General features: G+C 37.1%; 1 protein-coding gene across 16 annotated transcripts in view; it reads left to right on the forward strand.

Moving 5' to 3' along the window:
* The window catches only part of Pde4dip (myomegalin), a 235864-nt gene that overhangs the window by 106471 nt on the left and 105756 nt on the right, over positions 1-23637 (forward strand). For all 16 annotated transcript variants that reach the window (XM_046467236.2, XM_046467216.2, XM_046467245.2 and 13 more), the window contains 4 exons: positions 11608-11684; positions 13925-14048; positions 20670-20845; positions 21138-21255. In XM_046467236.2, coding sequence (XP_046323192.1) covers positions 11608-11684; positions 13925-14048; positions 20670-20845; positions 21138-21255 — 495 coding nt within the window. The remainder of the gene's footprint in view (positions 1-11607; positions 11685-13924; positions 14049-20669; positions 20846-21137; positions 21256-23637) is intronic.

Raw genomic sequence — 23637 nt, forward strand, 5'->3', positions numbered from 1 at the left:
AAAATAAATCTTTGGGGGTGACTGGTCTAAAGTCACAAAGTTAATGACAGAGCAGATAGAGCTAGACCCATTAGGGTTCTATTTTTGCTCTAAGACTTAATTAATGGAAAGAAAATTAATTTATAAAATAACTCCTCTGGAAATTACTAAATATATTTCTGGGATCCAAGGACTAGTCCCTCTTCTCTTGCCCAAGACAGAAAAAATTCCTCATGAAAATACTCCGTGCTTCACTGTATTATATAATAATGACCTTTCCCCAGGGATATTGGAGAAGCCTAAAAAAGAAGTTCATTCTGTGTACAAAAATATTTGTGAACTATTGTTTTCCTAGAAAGAATATTATTCTTTTCAAAAAGAAAAGATTTTAAAATCCAACTCACTCACTAATAGTTTCTTTCTACTTTGGGTGAATAATCAGGAGTTTGTGAGGGTCTACTCACAAGATTTTGTGACTCTTCTTCCTGCTAAGCCATTTGTTTTTAGATTTCTTTCCTTTACAGAATTGATTAGAGTGGAATTTGGCCGTATTTATTTTTGTCCCAGATAAAGACTCCTTTGTGGAAGGCCTGCCTTCTCTGGCTTTTTCCTATGTCTTGCAAAGGTGTAATTCCATCTCTTGTACTCATTGACCCCTAACCTGCCTCTTACTACACAAAGAACTTCTTGAGGTCAAGTACTATAAAGCCAAGAAATACAATTTTATTTTGGAACTTTAATATCCAGTAAATATTTTACTCACTGATAAGACATGCTGTCAAGCTTCTTTCTCTCTTTCTTTTCAGGGGTATGAAAAATAGCATAAGACATGGTCCTGTCATCAGGGAGTTTACAGATTAGTGGATACACACACACACACACACACACACAGGAATGCAGGAATTCAGGGAAGTGAAGTTAAATATAAAACAAAAATATAAATCAGCAATTTCAAGACAGATGATAATGTTCATTCCCTAAGCTTATACTGATGGTTACTGAAGGCAAAGTATTTTTCTAAAACCCAGATGGAGATCCAGGCATTTAAAAATCACTGATACCAGACAGAATGAGGTGAGTGCAATACCAGAGATACACTTCTGATGACCGTGAGTTCTGGTTTACTCAAGAAAGCCTTGATTTTTGCCTGTTGCCCTGGTATAAGTACTCATTTTTTTACTTTAAGAAGATTGTAGTATGAATGTTAAATTATAGTCATATTGAGTTAGAGAAAGATTCCTAGAGGGAAGGAAGTTTGAGATGAATCTTAGTGAAAACAAGTTTAGAAAGAGAAGATGGAGAGAAGACATCTCAGACTGACAGCAGCTCAGGCAGAGCCTTGGTGGCATTCAAGGGCACTTATGATTGGTTTCCTCAATAAAAGACCTTGTGTTTAGAGGAGGGTGGCCTGAAGAGGTCTTAGATCTCTCTGTATACTATCATCACTCAGAACTCCTGTTATCAGAAAGATGGCTGCTCGATAATGATTGATGTCATGTGATCCCGTGTCAGAGTAGAGGATATGGGTCAAGCTAGGTGGTGCCAGCAGGTGAAAAGGAGAGAAAGAGAGTAAGTGAGGCCCTGTGAGAGTTGAGAGACTAAAGGATGATATGAGATAAAGTGAGAGAATATGCTTTTATTAGTTTAGTCTGATCAATTAAAGAGGTTGCATATTCCTCTTTAAACACATCTTGTTTGTAGTTTGTTTCTGCATCTTGTCTTACCTGCCTACAATCCACGCTCAGTGGGTTCTGAGTTTCTCAAATTTGAGAGGTGCCGCAGTCTGGCTGGGCACAAAATCACGAGCCACTCAAGCAGGAACAAACTTTATTTCCAAAACTCCCGGGAACGCCACGCAGGCGGCCTTCTCCCGAGACACACCACACCAACCGGAAATCCCTCCTCCGGAAATCCCTCCTACCGCACTTCCCCCAGCCAATGGGAACTCTCCGGGAATCCCCACATGAGCTCCAAAGTAGCAGGCTGATGCGGACAGCAGGGGTCTAATATCCAATTGAATACACATCTTAACATAATCATTATCATCTCAATGGCTTGCTGGCTTCACCTTTCAACCAAAAATGCCATGCATCATTCCTACTGGGCTATGGCTCTCAGCAGAGAGACAATCTAGAGGCAGGTTCATTCTCTTTATTCCTAATATTGAGAAACAGACTCAACACCACTGTTTTATGCAAGTCTGGTGGCTAAAAAAAGCTGTTGTAGGGAGCTATAAATGCTATAAATGACCTTAGTTTAGGTAATTCCAGAAATGAAAATGAAAAAATAAAAAGCACATAGATGCTTATCTTTTGTGATGAAAATGTCCCCCTTGACTTTTAATTTTGAAAAGATTTAAATGCACAGAAATATAAAAAGAATATTACCTGCCATGTACCCATCCCATGAACTGGGGACCCATGTCTCTACTTGAACAGCACCCGACATTCTCCTGTTCTTTTTATATATATATATTTTTTAGTTGTAGATGGACACAATACCTTTATTTATTTATCTTTATGTGGTGCTGAAGATTGAACCCAGTGCCTCACCTGTGCTAGGTGAGCACTCTATTACTGAGCCACAGCCCAGCCCTCTCCTGTTCTTTTAGTTGATCTCTCTGCAGTGTTCTTTTGCTATCCTTCTCTCCTTATGGCAACTCTCAGACATCATATGACTTACCTGGGAAGACATGAGAATGTAACTTTAACAGATTTATGTTTAAACATAACCACTATAATATTATTATACACAAAGAGTTTACAGATGATTTCTTAATACCACCTAATACTCAGTTCATACTCAGTTTTTCCCTCTAGAACATTCATTTTCAGATCTGGAGATCTTTATCTCTGAGTTTTAATGTAGTGCACAGGAAGAGAACAGCCCTTTTAGAAGGAAGGAGAAAGAGGAAGCTGTAAAACTAAATTGCATTCAACAGTTCTTCAGTAGGGTAGTAGTTTACCTCTTAGAGGCTCTTCTCAGCTTACAATGGAGAAAATCTTTTCAAGATTTCAGATAAAAAAAAGTTTTTTAGATGAAATCTTAGAGTGATTTTGATTTGCATTTCTCTAATTGCTAGTGATGATGAACATTTTTTCATGTATTTGTTGATTGATTGTATATCACCTTCTGAGAAGTGTCTGTAATGGCAGCTATTATGCATACAAACAACAAGTGTTGGCAAGGATGTGAGGAAAAAGGTACACTCATACACTGCTAGTGGGACTGCAAATTTGTACAGCCAATATGGAAAGCAGTATGGAGATTTCTTGGAAAATTGGGAATGGAACCACCATTTGACCCAGCTATCCCTCTCCTCGGTCTATACCCAAAGGACGTAAAAACAGCATACTACAGGGACACAGCCATATCAATGTTTATAGCAGCACAATTCACAATAACTAGTCTATGAAGCCATCCTAGATGCCCTTCAATACATCTGGATTAAAAAAATGTGGCATATATACACAATGGAATATTACTCAGCAATAAAAGAGAATATAATCATGGCATTTGCAGGTAAATGGATGGAGTTAATGCTAAGTGTGAAGTTAGCCAATCCCCCCAAATCAAATGCCAAATGTTTTCATTGATAAAAGGAAGCTGATTCATAGTGGGATAGGGAGAGGGAGCATGGGAGGAATAGGGCAGAGGGGTGGGAAAGGAAGGGAGGTGGCATGGGGTAATAAATAATGGTGGAATATGATGATCATTATTATCCAAAGTACATTTATGGCAACATGAATTTGTGTGAATATACTTTATATAAACCAGAGATATGAAAAATTGTGCTCTATATGTGTAATAAGAATTGTAATGTATTCCGCTGTCATATATAAGTAAAAATTTTTTAAAAAGTTGTTCACACAGTCTTACAGCATTAGTCTGTCCCTTTTCACTTACTCAACAAACATCATTGTCACCCCACTTCCTCTGCCTCTTGTCCACCTTTTCCTTGCAAGTGTATTCATTTGTTGGTTCATTCATTCAATGCTTTTACTACACACATAGATGTGAGGCACTGGGCCTTGGATGACTCACAGTGGCCAGCCACTTAAATCAGACATTGTGCTGGGTACTTTATATAGGCTCAATTATTCCTAACTATAGCTTTTAAGGTAATTTTTTAAATTCCTATTTTATAAATAAGGAAATTAGGTCCTTAAACATTAGGTTACTTACACAAAGTAAGGTTTCCCATCTAGGAAATGGCAGGAAGGCATTTGGACCTAGATGTATCTATCTGAAATTCCTGTCCCAACTTCACAGAATGAGGGGCAGATGCTTAATAATCAGTATACTTGGCTAGTTCCACCATATCATCATTTACTCTGTCTTTAGGAAGCTTATAATTCAAAAGGGTAAATAAGTCATAGAAAAATATGCATCCTATGGTATGTCAATGTTGAAGGACAAGGAGTTATTAAAACTCATATCATCAAAGGTAAAATAAATTAATTTTAACTGGGAGAGAGATGAAGTAAGGCTTCATAAGGAATATGGCATTTAATGATGAAACTGAAGGAAGAACAATGATGTGGCACCAAGGAAGCCTAGGGCGTGTTCTGGAAATCTAGTTAGGCTGGTGGATAATGATGGGAGATCAAACTGAATAATAGATTGAGGTCAAGTTTTAAATACAGGCTGTCACGTGAAATTTCACTGCTGTACAGTTTAAAATCATGAAAGACTTTTTGAGAACAGGGAATGGAATAATCAGAGTTATACTTTAGGAAAAAATGTAAATAGAGGAGAAACCAAGGTTGGAGAGACCAGATATAAGATTATTTACTCTGATACTGGTGAGGCTCAGGGAGTGCCTAATAAGGTGGTATTAAGGAAGGCTATAGAGGAGGGCATGATTGGAAAGAGATTCAGGAATACCAGATAATAACTTCCACTGGAGAAGCTCAAAGAGAATGTATAGTTTTGTTCTGTAGTTCAGATATAGTAATAGTATTCCTATGTACCACACTCTGTCCCAAGTGCATTTGCAACAATGTTTATCATTTAGCTACTGAAAACTTTCTAGGGCTTTTTGAAACATTTTTATAATGACTTTAGTGAGAGATTCAAAAAATAACATTAGGGTTCTCTCATTTGAAGTGTACACACCAATGTTTCCAAATATTTTCATTCATGCAGCCTTCATCATAATCAATTTTAGAACATTTCATCAGATCCATAAAGAAACCTTTACTCATGAACCATCACTGATTTCCCTATCTCCCCTAGCCCTAGTCAATCATCAATTTACTTTCTATCATTATAGATTTGCCTAATTCGGACTTTTCATGTACATGGAATCATAACACAGTTTTTTGTGTGTGACTGATTTCATTTAACACAATGTTTTCAAACTTCATCCATGTTGAAGCATTTATCATTCTTTTATATGCCTAAATAATATTTCCTTGTATGGCTCTACCCCACAGTTTATGGATGGAAATTTATAATTGTTCTGTAACTTTCCCCTATCAAATATTCATGCTTGGAGTAAGTGAGCTACTAAAACGCAATTGTATATTTGGGGTGTATAGCAGTTTCTATTTTAATAATGATATTTCCTCATCTGTAATGACCTTCTCCACTTTTGTGTATCTTACCTAATAAACCTTATGTGGCAACTCCAGTCATATTTATATTGCCTCACCAAGTACCACCTTCACCATTTTAAGCCTTATCTTGGATTTTGATCTTATCTCTTCAACTGAGTTCCAGGCATACTGAGGATAAGAAATACCTGTTCGTTGCCATATTTCCCATGAGACCTTTAAAGTCCCATTCAACACTAAGAGATATAGAAGACCTGACTTGGAAGAGGTGGAGTGGACATGTCAACACTCCTGGCTATAACTGTACTTTTTCAATTTTAACTTCCCCCTTGCCTGCTCATAGAAATGGCTCATGGAATATTATTGTTATGTGGGAAACAGTGGGTAAACTATTGACCTATGATAAAAAGATGGACATATTTTTGGATTAAGATTGTTTAATTGATAAGGCAAAGCCATTTCTCTTTGTTTTTTTTTTTTTAAAGTAGGTTTTTAGGATTTAGTATGCCATGGCTTTATTGTAGAAGAATTTGAAAATATTCTTTTTAAAAGAGATAGGCACATTATGAATTATAAGAACGATGGATAATTTAAAGAGTTAAAATTGAAGACTTGGAAGGAGTCCCGTAATTAGTTCTGCTATTTGCTTTTAACTTGATACTGTATTTAACTCTGGTAACAGTGTACAAATCATTTCAGTGGGATCCTATGTTTAACATTTATTGCTTTAAGACTCTGACCCAGTGGTGTTTCCCAAAACAAAACAAGCTGCAGACTTGGAGAAAGTCTAATTAACATGATTGATCCACAAACTTTTTATTAGCCCTGTCCTTTAGTCTAGGTACTAACATTATAATGAAAAATTTGAAAGTTTGTTGTTGTTCCTATTTAATTTGAGCTTTACCACTGAAACCTCTCCTTGAGTTAGTTGGGTGAATACTAATTTGGAGACATGGAAAGAGAGGAGCTCTCCTTCCAGCCCCCCTTTCTTGAATACATAAATATCCCTAGATATCTTGAGGAAGAGCTGATGAAATTTGGTGATAAATAATCAGATGTGGTTAATTTGGGATCCATTTAAGTTATACTTAGAATTTAATGATTTATGCATGCATATTCACTCGTGGAGAACAAATAAATGTGATAAACTATGTAGTGATTTTTCTACAGAAAAGAGGTTGCAAAAGGGTTAGACTTTGGAATTGTAAATTGGTTTGTGTTTGCATTACCATGTGGTAAGATTTTGTAGCACTCACGAAATTACTTTGGTCTACTGGAATAATTGATTACTAGATTTGTATCTAATCTTGTGGAGATAAAGCTATTTTAGCACTTTGGTATGAGATTCATAAACCTATTGTCTATTTGAATAGACATGATGCTGTATTCTAAAGAATTCATTTTACTTCTTGTCTTTCCTCTTTTTCCTTTCCCTCATTTTCATTTCTCTTTGCTATTTATCTCAAAATGAGAAAGCTAAAGTGAAAGTAGTTCTGATTGGGTGTGTATTCATCTGCAGGTGCCTGGGACATCCCACTTTTTGTGTAGTAATTATTTATCCCTTTCTATGACATAGTGTTAGTTTAATATGTGATTATGGCTAAGAAATCCAGCTATCCTGGTCAGAGATGATAAATTGTTGTTTTTGTAGACAATAATAACTAACATTTTTGAATGGTTACTGCATGCTAGGCAATATGCTTTCTGTGCATTATTTCATTTAATCTTCTTGACATCCATATGAAATTGGTACCATTACAGCCCCCTTGATAGATAAGGAGATCAAGGGTTTTGAGAGCCCTCTTCTTGCCTTCAGGACCTATGTATGCTCTTTACCATCATAGCCCCTCTATATGTTCCTTCAAGGACTAAATACAACATGTTCTCTAATTTTATAACTTACCACATTCTACTATCAGACACAGCTGGACATTGTCTTCTGAGCTGGTTTCTCTGGCTGAAATGTTGAAGCCAAAGTGGAATACTGGATTCTGCTGCAGTCTGGCTGGGCACACAATCACGAGCCACCACACAGCTTGTAGATTCAAACAGCAACTCTTTATTCCTGAACTCACACCAGCCGTCTACAAACACGTTCTGGGGAAATCCACGTTCTCTGCCCAAATCCACATCCACTGGGCTTCTATCTCCCAAAAAATACTGTCTGAATCCCTTGAGAACTCAAGGGGAACTCAGGCAGCAGGATACGCCCTATTCCCAGCAGGAATAATCTTAAACCTGGAACGCCCTAAACCCGATTATCTTAAACCGGGAACACCCTAATCCCGGATCCGCCCTGGTCCTTGAGCAAGGTCACCTAACTGCAATGTCACTGCAAAATGTCCTATTTCCACGAGTCCTTCCACTAAGCAACATGGGGTATGCTGGCAAGGAAATTGTCATACCTACTTGGCTAATGGCTCCCAGCAGGATTCAATTGGATTTCAATTTTTTTGTTTAAAATGAGAGACTTGGAGCAGATAAATGCTAAGGTATTTTATATATGTGAGTCTATAGCCAAATTAATTCAAGAACTAGCTCTATTTTCTTATCTAGGATTTAGAATGGATGGACCTTTATAATTTATACCTTCAATTTTTCTTCCCTTTAGATTTAAATATTTTTCCTATTGGACCTGAGGTCTCTAATTGACATTTAATTCTAACCATGTACCTGAAGGAAGGAACTAGGGCTGGTTATGTAGCTCAGAGGTAGAGTTCTTGCCTAGCATATGTGAGGCCCTGGATTTGGTACTCAGTGTGCGCACGTGCGTGTGCGCACACACACACACACACACAGCAGCTCCATAAGACCTATGAGAAAACTGAGGTTCAGAGGGATTATTAGATAACCTGTGTAAGGTCACCTAGCAGGAAAGTGCTAGAGCCACCATTGGAACCTACTTCTTTCTAGTCTGAATCAGTACTCTTCACTTTTTCACAGTGCCTCCCACACTCTCTGTTTGTATGTTTGCTTTTATTTAGGTGCTCGAGGATTTCTTATGAAAAAAAGTTGCAGTATGGATCAGTTTATATGTGATAGAGATTTCCTGTATTACATCATGAGATTGAGAACTAATCAAAGTCATTTATGTAGCTCTCGTCATTTGAAACCTCAAGTGTTTTCAGAATTGAGGTTTTTAAAAAATCTGCTGAAGCTTGAGCAATCTGAGATGGCTCAGCAAATATCTGGCTTTATGATTTAATCAGCCAGGTATAAGGAACACCATTGATAATAACTCTTCATCATTATACATTACATTTTCTTTCATGTGACATTTTAATTTTTTACTCATTCTGTGTCATTTTCCAGGTAAAGAAACTTCAGCAGATTATTACCTAGGGTTAACAAATGAATCAGTTGGTGGCAGAAATAATAAACATAGGATTCATCTTTCTCAGCATCGAATTTTGAGTACTGAATTCATTTGAAATACAATGGTCTCACAGAAATCAAAACTGCTGCTGTCCCTGGATGATAATACTGCTATTGTTGTTGTTGGGATGATGATAATAATAATTTTTATATTTATGTTCAAAAACACTGTTCTAAGTCTTTTACATGTCCTTAATATATTTATGTCTCATAACCCTCTATGACAGGTTATAAATGAGGAAGGAACTTATCTCCATGTAACAGATGATGGAATATGACAGAATTCATGTCACTTCTATGAAGGGTCTCTAGCTTAGGGATCATTTCTTATGATGATATTTGTATTTCTCTTACTATTGAGCATAGAGTTTAAGATGCAGTAGCTACTTATTAAATCTTTTGCTTCGTTGATTTATCAGTTAGAATAGATGAATAGTTCTTCCAGTACCAAGTCATGGAATTGATATAGGAATCTTGGGTCTTTTCCTGATACAAAATTGAGATATTCTTTGCTACTAGTTGTTTATTTGGGGGAAGTTAGCATTGTGAGTTATCCATCTTTTGGTGTGAACAAGATGCTGAATTAAATTTGAATTTCAGATCAGTAACAAAGAATATTTTAACTAAGTATGTCCCAAATATGACAAAGAACATTTAACAATAAAAATTTATTACTTATCTGAAATTCAAATTGAAGTGGACATCCCATATTTTTAATTCTAAGTCCAATAACCCTAGTGTTAGTGTTCAGAAAATAACTTTAGAGAATATTCTGAAAAGACCAGGCTATTACTTTCTTCTTAAATGCTATAAGCCATGAGGCAATTAAGATACTGTAATTTAATCTGATCTCTCTGTACTATAAACCAAGCCAAAAGTACATGTTTTCTTAGGAGATCAGCTAGCACTCTTTTCAATAGATCAGACTATAAAGTTATTAGCAATATGATCAAAAACACCTTGGGTCTAACTGCCGTCCAGCTCCAAAATTCTTTAATTCTCAGTGACTTTCTAATATCAAAGAGGTGTCTATTGTTCCCATCTAGTATTGTTGCTTCCTCTATGAGAAGGTGTTATGAAATCCCTCCCAAAAGTAAGTGATACCCTAGCTTGGCATATTCCCGTGGACTCAAAGAAACCTAGGTATTGGTGGTTGTTATATGTTCCACTATCCATGATGTGCCTTTCCGTGCTCCAGCCACTATATCACTTTGTCAACCTATGATGTAAAGGCTTCTTTCTCTCTTAGTCACATCCTTTTTGCTTAATACTGTGCCATGGACTTTAGCAGGGAAGGGATTAAATCACCTATGTACCCTCATCTTTAAGATGAGGTAAAGTAATTTTCCAACCAACATTTGCAGACTCCCTCTTAGGTTCCCCCCCACACTTGCTCCTCTGTTTTCTGTTCCCTATTTTAGTATGTCACTAGGCATGTGCTAGAAATCTCTGCATCATCTTTGCTCCACCTTCTAATCGAATTTGAATCTCACAAGTCAGCAAGCCCTATGGAATCTGCCTCTTAAATGTCTTTTGGGTCTTTTTTCTCTGTACTGGTATGGCCGCAGACAGTTCCCATCCATCTGGCCACTCACCTATCTTCACATCTATCACAAGTTCTTCCTCAACAGACTTGAATGTGGTGATATTTTGCCTAAATCTCCTTGATCTCTTTTGGTATGATTTTTTCCAAACTTAGCTTCAAACTTTTGGGAGTAGTGTTTGGGGATTAAACCCAGGGACACTCTATCACTGAGCTATATCCCTAGCCTTTTTAACATTTTGTTTTGAGATAGGGTCTCACTGAGTTGTCTAGGCTGGCCTCAAACTTGGAATCCTCCTGCCTCAAACTCTTGAATTGATGGGATTATAGGTGTGCATCACTGCACCTGGCTTCAAACTATTTTCTCTACTGATTTTCCCATTCCTTGCCACTCACCAAGTCACTTAACCTGCACTGGATGCATCACGTGCATTTCATCAAATCTTTGTTCATACTTCACTTGGGATGTTTTTATTTTCTTTTTCTGTTTGCCAGAATCTTACTTGTTGCTGCTTTACCTCAAAACAAAACAAAACACAAAAAACTGTTTCTTGCATAGATTTAACATCAGAGTCCCCTTTTATCTTAATTTATGAAAGGTCAAATTCATGGTAAAGGCAAAGAAAGAATTGTTTTAAAAAATTCTCACAATAAAATAATTAAATCTAAAACATAACTCTGCAGACAGCATTGTTTTAGTTGTAGATGGACACAATACCTTTATTTAATTAATTATTAATTTATTTTTTATGTCTTGCTGAGGATTAAACTCAGTGCCTCACACATGCTACGCAAGTGCTCTACCACTGAGCCACAATCCCAGCCCCAGCAATTTGGTTTTAAGGAGCAAACTTACATTAGTAAGAAAAAATTGTTTTAATATACACTTTGATATCTAATGTTTTAAAGAGCAAATCGCCTTGGGCAGTGTTCATCATCCAGGGACAATGATGAACAGGCTGAGAACAAATAAGTAGTACAGGGGAAATCTTGAAGCTGTACAGTCCATTGTTCTTGACTAAATTACCGATTCATCTGAATTCCCATTTATGTGGAGGGTTATGAAAGGGCTCAGATGCGATGAGATGCTATGAAACAAGTCCAGACCCAAGTATGGCAGTTAATGATGGTAAATGCCTGTTTGCTTTTCAGAACATCGAGCTGAAGGTTGAAGTGGAGAGCCTGAAAAGAGAACTTCAGGACAAGAAACAGCATCTGGATAAATCATGGTGAGGTGCAGTTTGAACAAGGTGCAGAACAGTGTGAACAGAGGAACTCTATTCCTTTCCCAGAATCCAGTTCCCTAATTTGGGAGCAATCAATTTGGAACCAAATTCCTTTACTTTATCCCTGGCATTTGAATGTTGTGTCCAGTTCAGGAACTAAAATCATGGATGTTTATGTACTTTCTTTCCCTTGGATTTTCTGTCTATTACTTGGTAAAGCAAACATTGCTGCAGAATGGTACCTCCACCAGACTTAAATTTATGAAGTTCCTATTAAACAGTAAGGAATAAATCAGGGAATAGTGAATACTTCCACTTTTAGTTGAAAGAGACAAATGCACATAACCTTTGTTAGAGATTATCTATCAATCGGATAACATCAAAGGCTGACATAATGATTGGGGAAAATGGACATGCCCATATGCTTCTGATGAGAGAATTGTGGCTGCATTTTTGATATGTGTTGCTATCTATCAAAATCAAAAAGAAACATTTCCTTTGCTCAATTAATCCCTAGAATTATTCTGTTTCTCATAAATAAAGGCACTCCTGTGAAAGGTTAAATGTATAAGGGTGTTTATGGATCATTATTTGAAACAGCAAAACAAACAAACAAAAATCTCCAACTATCCATCAATAGGGCAATGATTGAAAAAAAATTCAAGAAAACTATCCTGTGGACTGTTATGCAGTTATTAAAAAGAATGAGTTGGCTCTATATTATTGTCCTGGTAGAAAGTTCTCGATAAACTAAGTAAGGGGGAAAAGTACTAAGTGATGTGTACACTGCTAGCCCCTTTGGGTAAAGAAAAATGAATGTATTTGCTTGATTATGCCTAGGAAAAAAAAATGGAGGGTTGCCACCAAGATCTTTTGCTTTCAAAAAATTTTAAGTCATTTCATTTTGGTGGCAAAATCCTGTTTTTAAAACTGAGAGAACCAGGGTATAGAGAGTTGAAGCCATCTTAAGTTACTGGTGGAGCCAACATCTGGCATCAAGTTGAAGGACCTTCTGGCTTCACAAAAACTATAGTTTCTTAAATCAGGCATTCCTGGCTGAGTTACTCAGAAAATGTGTAGCCTTCATTCTTTAGAGATTTTCAGTGGTTGTCTACTGTGTTTTATTAAGGACTGTAGAGTCAAAGTAAAAGTTGATTTCCGAGTTCTGCCTATTTCAGGGGTCTTCAGTCATTCCCTTGGCTTTTGTCCAGGTATTGTCAAGGCCTTCATACTCCCCAAAAGCTGTATAATGATAAAACAACTCAAAGTAAGTGTACCCTCTGGAATGGTGCAGAGTAATAACCACTGTCAGCCAAGGAATCCTGTAATCTTCAGGGAAGCCAAATTTAAGCTCCATGGACACAACCTCCTAAGCCAAACATTGAAGTATCACTGTGCTTGGTGATACTTTATGAGCAATATGGTTCTCTGATCTCAGAATAAGAAGATGGTACGTGGTTCTTAATAAATGGCTTAGAACAGGAATAAAAGCCAACCGGAATTAAGATCAGTCAGCACCTGGTACTACCCTGAAAAATTCTAATGCTCAGATATCCAAAGACAGCTGTTGTTGGCTATAAATAAACTGGTGATACCTTACCCGCTTCATGTTAGAGCTTGGATATTAATTCCTTGGGCTATCAGAGAAGCAAAGCTCAGCCAAAATGCTGAGCTCCCATAGATTAAGTATCTGCTCTCTGTGAGAGACCATGGAAAACTGGATAGAAATCTGCATAGGTAGCCCAGATTAAGGACAGTCTACTACGCATTCCCAGCTATAAATGCAGAGGACATTTCTGTGGTGGTCTAGGTTGATACCCTGTCCCAGTATTCTGAACAGAAGGAACACTTTAAGTTTAAACAACTGGAAGGGCAAGAAATTAGCAAAGCCATCTAGAAAAAGCAGTCTAAATGGGAAAGTTCAGGGACAGATGGTAGTGAACATGGGTGCTGACTAGCTGCCTTCTGAAAGAAGTTTCCTTCTCCTGAAGTTACAGCTTTTTGAAGTCTCTAGGAATCCAGGCATAGCATGCTTATCAAGCAACAAAAAATTAGAATTCCTGAGAGATTGCCTGAGAAAGTTGGACAGAGCAGTTCCATAGATAATTGCAGGAAAAAAAAAAAAAAAAAGATGCTTCTTTTTCTTTTCCTCAGTGTGACTCTGGATTGCTGGAACAACCTCAGTGAGTTCTCTGGTGAAATTAAGGGTCTGGCTTTCACTGGCTAATGCTCCATGTTTCTAGGGCTGACGTGGAGAATCTCAACAGCCAGAATGAAGCTGAGCTCAGGCGCCAGTTTGAGGAGCGACAGCAGGAGACGGAGCATGTTTATGAGCTCTTAGAGAATAAGATCCAACTGCTGCAGGAGGTGAGCAGGAGTCTCCAAGGCCCATGGAGAGGGGCCCTCTTTGAATCTCTTCCTGCTGTCCTGTTTTCTGGCTTTTATTTTTCACCTCTCTACGTGTCATAGAGCTCCTCACCTAGGTGGGACTTGGCAACCTCTGTTTTCATTATTTTTAAAAATTTATTTATTTTAATTAGCTATATATGACAGCAGAATTAATTTTGATTCATTGTACACAATTGCAGCACAAATTTTCATTTCTCTGTGCACGATGTAGTGTTGCACCATATGAGAAGTCATACATGTACCTAGAGTAATAATATCCATCACATTCCACCATGTTTCCTGCCCTCATATGCCCTCCCGCCCTCTCCCTCCCCGTTGCCCCATCAAGGTTACTCCATTTTCCCCATGCCCACCCCCATGATGGATCAGCATTCACTTATCAGGGAGAACATTTGGCCTTTGAATTTTGGGGATTGGCTAGCTTCGCTTAGCATGATATTCTCCAACTCCATCCATTTACATGCAAATACCACAATTTTATTCTCTTTTAATGATGAGTAGTATTCCACTGTGTGTATATATATATCACAGTTTCTTTATCCATTCATCTATTGAAGGGCATTTAGGTTGTTTCCACAGTTTAGCTATTATGAATTGAGCTACTATAAACATTAATGTGGCTGCGTTACTATAGTATGCAGATTTTAAGTCCTTTGGGTATAGACTGTGGAGTGGGATAGCTGGGTCAAATGATGGTTCCACTCCCAATTTTCTAAGGAATCTCCATACTGCTTTCCAGAGTGGTTGCACCAATTTGTAGTCCCACCAGCAATGTATGAGTGTGCCTTTTCCCCCACAACCTCGCCAACACTTATTGTCGTTTGTATTCTTGATAACTGCCATTCTGATTGACATGAGATGAAATCATAGAGTAGTTTTCATTTTTATTTCTGTAATTACTGGAGATGTTGAACATTTTCTCATATATTTGTTGATCAATTGTATATTTTCTTCTGAGAAGTGTCTCTTCGCTCCTTAGCCCATTTATTGATTAGGTTTTTTTTTGTGTGTGTGTTAAGTTTTCTGAGTTCTTTATATATCCTGGAGATTAGTATTCTGTCTGATGTGTGTGTGGCAAAAATTTTACTCCCAAAATGTAGGCTCTCTCTTTACCTCATTGATTGTTTCTTTTGCCTAGAAGAAGCTTTTTAGTTTGAATCCATCCCATTTATTAATTCTTGATTTTATTTCTTGTGCTTTAGGAGTCTTATTAAGGAAGTCAGAGCCTAATCTGATGTGATGAAGATTTGGACCTGTTTTTTCCTCCTAATAGGTGCAGAGTCTCTTCTTGGGTCCTTGATCCACTTTGAGCTGAGTTTTGTGCATGGAGAGAGATAGAGGTTTAATTTCATTTTGCTGCATATGGATTTCCAGTTCTCCCCACACCATTTGTTAAAGAGGCTTATCCTCAGCATTCATTTTCCAATGTATATTTTTGGCTCCTTTGTCTAGTATGAGTAAATGTATTTATGTGGGTTTGTCTCTATGTCTTCTGTTCTGTACCCTTGGTCTACATATCTATTTTGGTGCCAATACCATGCCATTTTTGTTACTATAGCTTTGTAGTATAGTTTAAGGTCAGGTATTGTGATGCTTCCTGCTTTACTAAGGATTCTTGCTAAGGATTGCTTTGGCTATTTTGGGTCTCTTATTTTTCCAAATGAATTTCATGATTGCCTTTTCTATTTATGTAAGGAATGACATTGGGATTTTAATTGGAATCACATTAAATCTGTATAATGCTTTGGGTAGAATGGCCATTTTGACAATATTAATTTTACCTATCCAAGAGCATGGGAGATCTTTCCATCTTCTAAGGTGTTCTTCAATTTCTTTCTTTAGTGTTTTGTAGTTTTCACTGTAGAGGTCTTTCACCTCTTTTGTTGATTCCCAAGTTTTTTTTTTTTTTTTTTTGACGCTATTGTTAATGGGGTAGTTTTCCTAATTTCTTTTTTAGAGGATTCATCACTGATGTATAGGAATGCATTTGATTTATGGGTATTGATTTTATATCCTGCTACTTTGCTGAATTCATTTATTAATTCTAAAATTTTTCTGATAAAGTTTTTTGATCCTCTAAGTATAAAATCATGTCGTCAGCAAATAATGATACTTTGAGTTCTTCTTTTCCTATTTGTATCCCTTTAACTTCTTTCATCTGTCCAATTGCTCTGACTAGAGTTTCAAGAACTTTGTTGAATAGAAGTGGTGAAAGAGGATATCCCTGTCTTGTTCCAGTTTTTAGAGGAAATGCTTCCAATTTTACTCCATTTAGAATGATGTTGGCCTTGGGTTTAGCATAGATAGCTTTTACAATGTTGAGGTATGTGCCTACTATCTCTAGTTTTTTTAGTGTTTTGAATATGAAAGAGTGCTGTATTTTGTCAAATGCTTTGTCTGCATCAATTGATATAATCACATGATTCTTTAAGCCTACTGATGTTATGAATTATATTTATTGATTTCCTTATGTTGAACCAACCTTGCATCCCTGGAATGAACCCTACTTGATCATGGTGCACTATTTTTTAATATGTTTTTGTATGCAGTTTGTCAGAATTTTTTTGAGAATTTTTGCATCAATGTTTATCAGAGATAATGGTCTAAAATTGTCTTTCCTTGATGTGTCTCTGCCTGGTTTTGGTATCAGGATGATACTAGCTTCATAGAATGAGTTTGGAAGCTTTCCTCCTTTTCTATTTCATGGAATAATTTGAGGATATTGGTATTAATTCTTCTTTGTAGGTCTTGTAGAATTTAGCTGTGAATCCATCTGGTCTCGGGCTTTTCTTGGTTGGTAGGCTTTTCATGGTGTCTTCTATTTCCTTGCTTGAAATTGATTTTATATTTCCCTTCAACTCAGTTTGGGTTGATCATATGGCTCTAGAAATTTGTTGGTGTATTTGAGGTTTTCTGTTTTATTAGAGTATAACTTTTCAAAATAGTTTCTAATTGTCTTCTGTATTTCAGTAGTGTCTGTCGTGATAGTTTCTTTTTCATCGTGAATTTTTATAATTTGAGTTTTCTCTCTCCTTCTTTTCATTTGGGTGGCTAAGGGTTTGTCAATTTTATTTATTTTTTCAAAGAACCAGCTTTTTGTTTTGTCAATGTTTTGGATTGTTTCCTTTGTTTCAATTTCATTGATTTCTGCCTTGATTTTAGTTATTTCCTGTCTTCTACTACTTTGGATGTTGGTTTGTTCCTCTTTTTTCTAGGACTTTGAGCTGTAATGTCAGTTCGTTTATTTGTTGACTTTCTCTTCTTTTAATGAATGAACTCCATGCAATGAACTTTCCTTTTAGCACTGCCTTCATAGTGTCCTATAGATTTTGACAAGTTGTATCACAGTTCTCATTCACCTCTAAGATTTTTTTATCTCCTTCCTGATGTCTTCTGTTATCCATATGTCATTCAATAGTATATTGTTTAGTCTCTGGGTGTTGGATAGCTTCTGTTTTTAATTTTGATTTCTATTCATATTTGATTTCTGTTCAATCAATAATTTCATTGATTTCTAATTTCATTCCATCATGGTCAGATAGAATGCAGGGTAGTATCTCTGTGTTTTTGTATTTGCTAAGACTTGCTTTGTGGCATAACATATGGTCTATTTTGGAGAAGGATCCATGTGCTGCTGAGAAGAAAGTGTATTCCCTCTATGATGGATGGAATAGTCATATATATATATGTCTGTTAACTTATTGATTGTATTATTGAGTTCAATAGTTTCTTTGTTTAGTTTTGTTTGGAAGATCTATCCAGTGGTTAGAGAGGTTTATTAAGTCACCCAGTATTATTGTGTTGTGGTCTATTTGATTATTGTAGTTGAGAAGGATTTGTTTGATATATGTAGCTGCCCCATTTTTGGGGGCATAGATATTTATGATTGTTATGTCTTGTTGATGTATGAATCCCTTAAGCAGTATGAAATGTCCTTCTTTATCCCTTTTCACCAGCTTTGATATGAGGATGGAAACCCCTGCTTGTACTGATGTGATTCTGCAATCTGTATTTGGGGTAAAAATGGGAGTTCATAACCCACTTGAATCTAATGTATGAAATATGATATGTCAAGAGCTTTGTAATGTTTTGAACAACCAATTAAAAAAAAAAAAAAAAAAAGAAACCCCTGCTTGTCTACATAGTTCATGAGAGTGGTATTTTTTTTCCACCCTTTCACATTAAGTCTATGGATGACTTTTCCTGTGAGATGAGTCTCTTGAAGGTCTTTTTTTTAAAAATCATAGAATTATGGGATAACATCAATTGTGGCTTTCAATTGATGAGTTTGGGCCATTTACATTCAGGGTTATTATTGAGACATGATTTGTATTCCTGGTCATTTTGGTTTATTTTTGGTTTTTTAACTTGACTTTGTTTCTCCTTTGATTGGCCTTTCCTTTAGTATAGTTCCTCTCTTTGCTGATTTTCCTTGTTGTTCTTCATTTCCTCCTCTTAGAATATTTTGCTGAGAGTGCTCTGTAGTGCAGGCTTTCTCGCTATAAATTCTTTTAATTTGTGTCTATCATGAAAGGCATTAATTTTGTCATCATATCTGAAGCTTAATTTTGCTGGATATAAGATTCTTGGTTGGCAGCCATTTTCTTTTAGAGCTTGGTATATGTTGTTCCAGGATCCCTTGACTTTGAGGGTCTGGATTGAAAAATCTACTGAGATCCAAATTGTTCTCCCCCTATATGTGATCTGATTCCCCTCTCTTGTGGTCTTTAAGATTCTATCCTTATTCTGTATGCTAGGCATTTTCATTATAATGTGCCTTGGTGTAGATCGGTTGTAATTTTATACATTTGGTGTCCTATAAGCCTCTTGCATTTGGTTTTCCAATTCATTCTTCAAGTTTGGGAAGTTTTCTGATATTATTTAATTAAAGAGATTGTGCATTCTTTTGGTTTGAATCTCTGTGCCTTCCTCTACCCCAATAAATCTTAGATTTGGCCTTTTGATGTTATCCCATATTTCTTGGATCTTCTGTTCATGGTTTCTTCTTTCACTGTGTGGCCAGAATGTATTTTATTTTCAAGATTATATATTTTGTCTTCATTATCTGACATTCTGTCTTCCAAATGATCTAGTCTGTTGGTGATACTTTCTATTAGATTTTTTATTTGGTTTATTGTTTTGTTATAGTTAAAGCTTCGTCCCAGGGTTTCAAGAACTGACTTTCAGACCACTCATGTATAATAGAATCAAGCCTTTATGGAAGCACACCGGTGGTGGCTGACCAGAACATAAAGCTGTTCCCCTGATCAGCCCCGAACAATTGCAAGGGCACTCCTTATAAGCCTGAAAACCGCAAAAGGGATGTTCTGGGGTGTCTAGCCAATGCAAGGAAGGCAGGTTACAGAAGCGGGACAGTGCAGTCAAGCGGAGGGAAGCCTAACCAATCAGTTAGCCCAGTCACCCCACTTACAGAAACAGAGCCCTGTTACCCTAGTTGCAGAAACAATGCCCCATTAGGTAGTTCCGTGTTCGTAAAGGTTTCTATAGCAAAAGGAAAAGAACTTCTTGCTCCAGTCATGACTCTTCTACTTGGCATGGTTGTTTTACAAGATGAAGTCATAAAACAAAATGGAGTCACATTTGCTCCTACTATCATAGTTTCTTTCATTTCAAGGATTTCTGATTATTTTTGGGGGTGGGGATTGGGGATTGAACTCAGGGGCACTTGACCACTAAGCCACATTCCCTGTTTTGTATATCATTTAGAGACAGGTTCTCACTGAGTTTCTTAGTGCCTCACTTTTGCTGAGGCTGGCTTTGAACTCTCGATCCTCCTGCTTCAGCCTCCCGAGCCACTGGGATTACAGGCATGCGCCACCACGCCCAGCTGATTGGTTTTTTGTTTGTTTGTTTGTTTTTTAGAATCTTTATCTCTTTCTTGAAGTAATATTTTGCTACCTATATTTGCTCCCTTATCTCTTTGTTGGAATTATCAATTTTTGCCTGTATTTGCTCACTTAGGTCATTCTTTAATTCATAGATCATTTTAATTATGTACATTCTGAACTCCTTCTCTGACATTTCATCAACTGTGCTGTCAATGGATTATATTATTGTAGTATCTTGGTTTGTTTGGGGCACTTTCCTCCCTTGTTTTTTTTCATTTTGTCTATGTGTCTTCCTTTCTTGCAGTGTGGATCTGAGGTTTTATAGTTTCTATCCTATAATCTTGTAGTGTCCCTGAAGATTACCTGTACCTCACCTTGGTGTTGGGCTTCTAGACCCTTGCCCATGTCCCATGATAAATGCTATTGCAACTAAAGGTGGTGGTGGCAATGGCAGAGATAACTCAAGATAACAGTGAGGGTGTCCCGAGATGGATGGGCTGAAAGGATGGGCTGCCTGTTTGGAGATGAAACAGTTGTCCCCAGGTAGAGGTTACTATGTGGGGAGGGCTATGGCGATGGATGCAGTGTCCCCGATGGAGGTGGGGTAAGCCTGGGCACTGGTGTGGGTCTGCTGGTCAGCAGGCAGTCCTGGGCCCAGGCCTGGGTTCTGGTGTGGGTCTGACAATCGGCCAGCCCCTAAAGTCTTAACCTGTTTTCATTCTTTTTTCAGGAATCCAGGCTAGCAAAGAATGAAGCTGCACGCATGGCAGCTCTGATGGAAGCAGAGAAAGAGTGTAACCTGGAGCTCTCAGAAAAACTGAAGGGAGTCACTAAGGACAGGGAAGATGTACAGGGAGACCAGGTCAAGCCCGACCAGTACACTGAGGCCCTGGACCAGAGGGACAAGTATGTGCCTTTGGTGCTCTTTGCTTGACTTTGCCTATTCTCCGGGCCATCAGAATGTTCAATAGCCACACTGTTCCCTGTTAGGACTGATGGTGGAGTGGCAGAACCTTCACCATTTCCAAGACTTTCTGGTCCCACAACCCAAGATTTTCTTTTCAGGGTTGAGTCTTCAACAGCATCCATTAAAAAAACTCACTTCTTACCAGTCACGAGGCCAAGTATGAATAGTAAATCAACAAAGTGGTCCAATGGTGGTAAGCAAGAGATTGGATCTTTCTTCTCTTTGCTGCAGGAGAATCGAGGAACTGAGTCAGAGCCTGGCTGCCCAAGAGAGGCTTGTAGAACAACTCTCTCAGGAGAAACAGCAACTGCTACATCTGCTGGAAGAGCCCACTAGCATGGAAGTGCAGGTAGGGCTTGGGCTGTATGTCCCAGGGCACTTGCTTCATGCTCTCTTGAGCTTTACCTTTATTATCTATTTCTGTGTAACAAATTGCTACAGACTTAGCAGTTTTTTTTTTTTAATTTAGTTGTTTACCTTTATTTATTTCATTTATTTATTTTATGTCGTGCTGAGGATCAAACCCAGTGCCTTACATGTGCTAGGCAAGTATTTTACCACTGAGCCACAACTCCATCCCCAGACTTAGCAGTTTAAAACCACACGTATGTGTTATCTCAGTTTATGTGAGTCAGAAGTCTAGACATGGCTTAATTGGGTTCTCAGTTCAGGGTCTCATAACTCTGAAATGGAGGTGTGGATGGGATTTTCTTCATCTGGAGGTGAAACAAGGGAAAGATCTGTCTCTAAGCTCCCTCAGGTTACTGGCACAATTTATCTCTGTATGGTTGTAGAAGTAGGATCTTGTTTCTTCACAGCCAGCACTGGAGAAAAGACTATTGCTTCTCTAATAGCTAGATCCTCTTTTAAGGTTCACCTGATTAGGTCATGCCCACCAGTGTGCTGTCCCTTTTTTGTTAACTTAAAGTCAACATCTGAAAAATCTCACTTTTGCTACATAATAGTATAATTGTGTAGTGAACTTTACCTTTGCCATGCTCTATTGATTAGAAGCAAATTACAAGTCTTTCCAATATTCAAGTGATGGGGATTACATAAAAGTGGAAATTATAGGGACCAGCTTGGATTTTTGCCAACCATGCTGAGTGATTTATAACTATATAGATAGAACATTGAATGTGGTTTTAATAATGAAGAGATCACACTTGCTATGGTGAAAATAACTGTATCTTTATCTATATCATTGCTCTTGGAAGTTAGCCCAGAGGGAACTCCCTTCTCCACTTGACATTTAATTTACCAAAAATAACTTTCTAAATAAACCTTAGAATATATTGGAGCTCAAGTAACATAACAATTCCCAGGTATTCTTACAATGATAAAACAAAATGTGTGATTTAACATATTGATTCACATATACAAAGGTTGGAGTCAGGATAAAGAACAGTGGTAAGAATTAGTTTAAGCCAGTGCTTCCCAGCCTTTTCCATGTCTTGGTACATACAACAAATGGTAACATTAGCAAGGTATAGGTGTAAATAGATGAAGCTTCTCACTAGGAGGTGACTAGTCTGGGTGTGTAGGCCACAGTGAGGACAAAAGAAGTTATTGTTCTGGCCATACTTGTGAACTTTTTAGACTACAGACCCATTTGGGTTGGGAAGATTTGGTTAATAAATTCAAGAAGTGATGTGTGTGTATGTCATTTGACCTCTATGAATAAAAATTAAAATTCATAGGCTTTTTGTAAGATACATGTTGAAATACTTGAAGTTTCTTAAGGAACTCTTGAAAAGATTTCATAACACATTTTCATTAGAAAAAACTTGACTAGGAATGAGGATTGAATTTCTCTCCTCATTACTAGCTGTATGACTATGACTAGATCACTTCTCTGCTTTCATATGTGTAAAATGGGAAGATTAACCCAGATAATCTCTTAAATTTATAATGCAAACATTTTATTATAATTCCAGAATCACTAGAAAAAAGTATATATTCCCTAACATGAGTGTTTTGAAAGAAATAATTCTTATGTATAAATTCCAAAATCAGATCACTCTCATTGCTCATGTTATATTTATCAATAAATACTGATATATTTATGTATGTATACTTATTTTCATCATCATTGGCAAGCACTTAAGTGGGTATATGTAGTTCATTATTTGTGATGCTAATGAGAGATTGTATCAGTTTTCATAACAGATTTAAAGAACAGAAATATAATTTCTAAGAGACTAAATTATCTATATTTTAAAGAATGCTTATATCAAGGATTAATATACAGACGATAATGTTGCATAATTTTGCAGAAAAAAGAAAGGCATTAAGTCACCTAAATTGTACAAAATTGATATACTTTTAAAATGTTGCTTGTTATTTATAGAATGTATTGTTATTGTGATTATGCAACACTTTGTACATTGAGAAACATGATCACTTTGTGCTGTTAATTCTCTAAGACAGTGTTTCCCTTTTTCGTAGAAAACTTATTTGCATAGGAAATTATCATACATCTATGGTATACTGAAATAAGTGACTGTGTTAGCCAGTTTGTTTGTAATTATGACCAAAAGGCCTGACAAGAACAATGTAGAAGAGGAAATGGTTTCAGAGAGCTCAGTTCATATATAGATGGCTGACTCTATAGTTCTGGGCCCAAGGTGAGGCAGAATATTAAGGTAGAAGAGTGTGGAGAAGGAAAGCAGCTCAGAGCATGGTACCAGGAGGCAGAGACAGCTTTGCTCACCAGGGACAGAAATATAAA

The sequence above is a fragment of the Marmota monax genome, unplaced genomic scaffold (assembly GCF_021218885.2).
Source record: "Marmota monax isolate L192 unplaced genomic scaffold, Marmota_monax_Labrador192_F-V1.1 WCK01_AAM20220418_F8-fsc00181, whole genome shotgun sequence".
Classification (NCBI taxonomy): domain Eukaryota; kingdom Metazoa; phylum Chordata; class Mammalia; order Rodentia; family Sciuridae; genus Marmota; species Marmota monax.